The following is a 6,000-nucleotide window of genomic DNA, read 5'->3' as shown; positions in this document are numbered from 1 at the left end:
ATGGGCTTAGGTGACTGTTCCCTCAGGCGCTCCTGCTGGCTTTTGAGTAATGCAGTGAGGCCTTGCTATTCTTGACCTTTTCTGAAATCTTTTTTAAAAATCATTTTTAAAATTACATTTATTGGGGTGACGTTGGTCAACCTGATCATATAGGTTTCAGGCGTGGGTTTGTATGTTACAAGATCTGTATGCTGTGCCATATGCCCACCACCCAAAGTCCCATTTTCTCTGGTCACCCTGTATCGGGCCCCCTTTTCTGAAATCTTAACCTGGAACCTTCCAGAGCCAAAATCATAAGTAACACAAGAGAAACAAAGTCAGAGATGACACAAAGGCGAACCCAGGAGTATTTGGTTAATATCATAGTAACACTTGGTTTTTAAAAGTCTCTTATCTTGCATGTTTATCTGAAGCTTTGGTGTAGGGGTGCCAGCGAGCACAGACAAAGCCACTGGGCATATACAAGGCTGAAGAAAGAAGATGGGATCGCTGGCAAAGATCAGTCTTTCAGTTTTCCTTTGCTTCTTTCCTTTGAGTGTCAGGGGTGGGTCCTGTCATTCAGCAGAATAGGGTGACTTCATCTACAATTGAAAAATGAAAGGGCCTTTGAGGAAACTACTGCTTGGCAAAGAAATCACCATTTCTTATGTAAACACCCACGGCTACTGATGGCTCCATAATCATTGTACCCATGAACTACTAAGGTTCAGAAGATACCTTTGAGTAGATGAAAACTGTTTTAAGAAGTCCTATTCACCCCAGGAAGAGTAAGAAGAAATGGGTGCAAAATGTAGCAAACGTTCTCTCATAACAAAATGAGTTAAGGACAATTAACAACGGAATGGCCTTCCAAGGAGAGTATGGATTTTCCGTCCCTGGAAGTTTTCAGGAAAAGGACTAAAACCCACTAGATTTATAGTCAGATAGAAATTTCTTGGGCCTCAGAGTCCCTCCAAGAGTGTATTATTCTGACGTTTGTCCATCGTTGTGCAAGTTGGGGGTTTGAACTGCTCGACAGCATTGGGGCATAAGAACAAATAGAATGCATACTAACTCTCATTACTGCATTCACAATCATGACACAGCTCTCAGAAGAATGGTGTGACACTGTGCCTCTGGCAGAGGCTCCCGGGACAAACAATGCAAGCAACAGTTCACCGAGAAAAGTGGAAACGGGTGGTGCTTGGACCACTAACGTAAATATTGAAGTAAGCTTATAGCTATTGACTACTATGTGGTCTGCTCAAGTGGGGAGAGAGGTGAGGATGGGCATGGCCAACCGTGGACTTAGGGATGAAACGTATTGGGGGGGTGGGGTTCAGGCATATGCTGCCCTGTGCTGGCTTGAGATGGGAGGAATTGAAAACCGTTCAGGTTAGTGAGGATGCCTGCTTTCCAGGCACATGTCAGCAGCACATGCCCACACACACGTCCTTGTGCTATGCCGATGAGCCTGTTTTCTCACGGCCCTGGCTTCACACCCCCCGTTGCTCCCGTGGTTACGAATGCCCTGGACCAGTGGTCGGCAAACTCATTAGTCAACAGAGCCAGATATCAACAGGGACAACGATTGAAATTTCTTTTGAGAGCCAAATTTTTTAAACTTAAACTTCTTCTAACGCCACTTCTTCAACATAGACTCGCCCAGGCTGTGGTATTTTGTGGAAGAGCCTCACCCAAGGGGCGAAAGAGCCACATGTTTTTTTTCTCGTTCTAACTTTACATATTAATGTTTCTGAAGTGCATGAGAAAAATTGGGAATCAGCCTGGCCGGTGTGGCTCAGTTTTCTTTTTTTTTCTCGTTTTCTTTTTTTTTTTTTTTTTTAATTTTATTTTCTCGAGCCGAAGTTTGCTGACCAAGGCCCTAGACCACGGAGAAGGGCCTGGACAAGGGAGGGAACCTACTGCCGTTTCGATCGTCGTGGGACTCAGGTTTTCTCTCAGCACCGCGTACACGCTGGGGGACATCGGAAGAAGGTCTGACGGAGACTGTGGCTCGGTGGAGTCGCTCCGGCTTAAAGAAACAGCAAGGAAAACAGCGGAGAGGGTGAAGCAGTCACAGCCTGTGCAGCTTACTGTGTCAGGAACTCATTTCTAGGGCTTGGTCTGGTTGTGACACTGAGATGCTCATTTATCACCTGACCTCTCAGCATTCAGCCGGCTGTGGATAGCATGGCCTACCCCGCAGTCAGGGCAGATGGTGGTATGCCTTGAAGACTAGCTCTATGTATTCAGTAAAATGGAGCGGGAGCACTAAAACACATTCTTGGGTAGTATGTGTATTCTCTCCACCCTTAAGTTTCCTACAGAAGGGCTTCTTTTTTTTGATGCGTTCGATAATAAACATTTTACATGCGACTAAGATTACTTACATTGTCGAGATGGGGATAAAAACAGAAGGAACATAACCTTTGTCCCCCTTTTCTGTTGGTCGTGAAACTGGAAAAGAAAGTGTTGGGAAACACATTACCGACATTATTGATGAAATTTGAAAAAAGCCTAGAAAGATATGAATAATGCTGAAAAGAGAGATGATACAAAAGCTTATTCATCCATGAAAGTTTTTAGTTGAGTACCGTAGATGTGCAGAAAACGTACAAGAAGAGAAAAACACATCTTTTGGCAGGTCCAATCTAACTTTACATATTAATGTTTCTGAAGTGCATGAGAAAAATTGGGAATCAGCCTGGCCGGTGTGGCTCAGTGGTTGAGCATCAACCTAGGAACCAGGAGGTCACGGTGCGATTCCCTGTCAGGGCACATGCCTCGGTTGTGGGCTCAATCCCCAGTAAAGGGCGTGCAGGCGGCAGCCGATCAATGATTCTCTCTCATCGTTGATGTATCCATCTCTTTCTCCCTCTCCCTTCCTCTCTGAAATCAATAAAAATATATTAAAAAAATAAATAAACCTACTTCAATCATAATTATAAGTAAAAAATATATCCTATATAATAAAGGCTAATATGCAAATCAACCGAATGGCAGAACAACTGGTTGCTATGACATGTACTGACCATCAGGGGGAAGATGCTCAACACAGGGGCTGCCCCCTGGTGGTCAGTGCACTCCCACAGGGGGACTGCTGCTCAGCCAGAAGCCGGGCTCACAGCTGGCAAGTGCAGTGGCAGTGGCAGTGGCAGGAGCCTCTCCTGCCTCTGCTGCAGGCAGGGATTGGGCCTAAGCCAGCAGGTGGACATCCCACGAGGGGTCCTGGACTGCAAGAGGGCACAGGCCGGGCTGAGGGACACCCCCCTCACTTCCCCAGAGCATGAATATCATGCACCAGGCCTTTAGTATATATTGTAGTATATGAAGCTAATTAGCCCTGGCCCCCCTTTTTTTTTTTTTTTTTTTTTTTACAAAAAACAGACTTGCTGGACTTGTAATGGCTTTCTAATCACCTCCTCTTTGTTTGTCTCTCCCCCAGTCACAGAAGTGAAGGTTGTGGGTCCGGAGAAGGAAGGAGAAACCCAAGCTCTGCAAGTGGCTGGAGAGGTCCCCACGGCCACAGCCAGGGCGAGGTCTGGCCACAGCCACGGATCGGCCAGCGGGCAGTCCCTTTCCGGGAACCGCTGCCACTGCCTCGCTAAGGCTTTGACCGCCACGTATTCCTTCGATCTTATACCCAAAGAGGAACTTCGTTTCCTTCAACCCATTGTGAGGCTGTTTCCCAAAACAGAAAGAGAAGAAAGCAAACAGAAAGAACCTGACCTTCGCAGGGCTGGGAGCTGTAGTGTTTCCCAAAGGCTTTGTCCTTGGGGATGTCGGGATAGAGGTACTTCAGGGGGTTTTCAGGGACGTTTTCGGCCATAATAACCTTGTAGTCTCGAAGGATGTCAGCGAAGGGCAGCGCCGAAAGCCGGCCCTTATTGTAGGGCTCCACAGAGTGGAACCTCACTTCCCCTGGGGAGACAGAGAGCCGGGTGGTCAGGTTTCCATGGGCATCCTCTGTGGCCATGCCTCCTGCCCACGTTGTCTTCACATCCTAACCCAGTGCCAGCGCCCTCTGCCGTCGAACAGGACAGATCGCCCCATGAGCGAGGGGCGAGGACACAACCCTGGCTGGGAAAAAGTCACGTCCCTGTGATCTGGGACGACTGTACCTCGAATGTTCAATCCCTCTGACAAGCAGCGTTGTCAGGGCAGACACAGAACATTGAGAACCGGTTATAATTGTAAGGAATGTTAATCGGCTCTGTGGACCAGGATGGCTCTGCTCTGAGTAGAGAAAGCACATCCTAACCCAGCTGGGAGTTGTACGCCCTGGGCCAGGGGAGCTGACATCAGAATGCTGTCCCTCCTCCTTCTTGTTAGAGAGTGGGAATTTTTGAGCATGCTTCCTCCTAGTCGACTTGGCCATAAATCCCAGCTGCAACTAACAAAATAGCCTTACAGGATAAATTATTGTCAGGTTGTTGTTTTTTTGTTTTGTTTTTTTGAGAATAGGATGCCAGTAAACCTTACAAGATAGATCACTGTCAACTTTCCTGATAACGGGATGCAGTTACTTATTCCACCAGGCACCGGGACCCTGTAAATTACATGCTGACGTTACTTAAGACTGCTTTGTTTAAAATTGTTTGCTCTGCAAAAACAGGATGTAGTGAATGGGTTTAAATACGGTTGGACACAAAGGGTTGGGGCTGTTCTCTGGGCTCTGATGAGGGGAAAGGAGAGTAGTCAGCCAGCCGGCATTAAAGGCTCTCTAAATTTTAATTTGTTCTAGACTCCATTGGTGGTTTTTACTCGAGTCACTCCACAACATTCTGAGAACTGCCTGTCATTATGGGAAGACTGACAACCTCGTGGCCAAAACAGTCTAGTCAAGAGGCACCTGCTCTTTACAAACTCCAGCCCCTATTGCCTGTAATCTGGTCCCGGGGTGCCAGGAGGCGCCGCCCTCTGTGACCACCCAACTCCCACACCTGCGTGATGGTTATCCTGTGCCTGTTTTCCCACGCCTGTAATGCCTGCTTCCCCACATGATCCGTGTCCTTCTCCCAATATGAGCAGCTGGCTGATGGGGGGTGGGGGGGATGTGACAGAGCAGATTTTGGTGGCTGACCTGCTGCTCCCACATGCTGCAGGCAGGATTGGAATCGACAGGCATATGATTCAACCCCGTCGCTGCTGAAGTGGCTCAAGTGGCGATGGGCAGCCAGGACCTCTTGGCTGCCCGGGTTACAGAGCAACACCCCAGGCACTTCTGCAAATGGAACACCAGTGGCCCAAGCCCACAGTCCCTGCGGGGGGCGCCCCCGAGCACGCACCGCTCTCCGCGTGGTCCACCCAGGTGAAGGTGATCCCGCCCAGGTGGCTCTCGCTGAACCGCAGCAGGAAGGTCCCGGGCATCTTGTCCTTGAGCAGGAGGCGCTCCTTCTCTTTGCTCACAAAGCCCATGACGCACCTGGGAAGGGATCAATGGGTCGCGTGATCTGACCAAGGGCGGACACCGTTGCATTTGCATTCTCCGTGAATGAATTGACAGAAAGCAGACCTAAATTCGCTTTGGGAATAACTCAATTGCATCTGAAGCAGTCAGTATTCTGTGAGGGATGGAAGACACGGCATCGATTTTCCCCTCCACAGCCTTCAACACGTTTAAGAAGAAAAGAAAAAGAAAACCAACAGCATAAACATAAACACCTGGCGAACTCGTATGCGAAGTATCAACTGGAACTCACCCATCAATCCAAAGGGGAAGGATGTGTTTCTTAATGAGATCTAATATCGCTTCAAGCCAAGTCCAAAAGGTGAACGGTTTACCAGGTAAGTGTTCCTGTTAGCATAACAAACACAGCACAGTAATTACTCCCCCAGTGAGGCTGATGGAATCACTCAAGGCCCTTTTTTTCTAGTGGAAGAATTTCTTGAAGTGAGACAACACTTTATAGAGTTTCTTTTTAAAACAACCTTACCCAGAAAATCCTCAAAATCCAGATTACGACATAGAGTCTCACAGAGGAGTGCCGTTACATCTCACCCGTCAGATCTACCCAT

General features: G+C 48.0%; 1 protein-coding gene across 1 annotated transcript in view; it reads right to left on the bottom strand.

The window, feature by feature from the left end:
• Nucleotides 1-357: 357 nt before the first annotated feature.
• Nucleotides 358-6,000, bottom strand: part of STAT4 (signal transducer and activator of transcription 4) — a 71,416-nt gene continuing 65,773 nt past the window's right edge. The window contains exons 19-24 of the mRNA XM_036422017.2: nt 5,685-5,779; nt 5,271-5,407; nt 3,712-3,903; nt 2,373-2,439; nt 1,906-2,014; nt 358-581 (exon numbers count right to left, since the gene is read on the bottom strand). Coding sequence (XP_036277910.1) covers nt 555-581; nt 1,906-2,014; nt 2,373-2,439; nt 3,712-3,903; nt 5,271-5,407; nt 5,685-5,779 — 627 coding nt within the window. The 3' untranslated portion in view covers nt 358-554. The remainder of the gene's footprint in view (nt 582-1,905; nt 2,015-2,372; nt 2,440-3,711; nt 3,904-5,270; nt 5,408-5,684; nt 5,780-6,000) is intronic.

Source organism: Pipistrellus kuhlii, unplaced genomic scaffold, assembly GCF_014108245.1.
Source record: "Pipistrellus kuhlii isolate mPipKuh1 unplaced genomic scaffold, mPipKuh1.p scaffold_m20_p_7, whole genome shotgun sequence".
NCBI classification, from domain to species: Eukaryota; Metazoa; Chordata; class Mammalia; order Chiroptera; family Vespertilionidae; genus Pipistrellus; species Pipistrellus kuhlii.
This window is presented reverse-complemented; position numbering and strand designations above follow the sequence as displayed.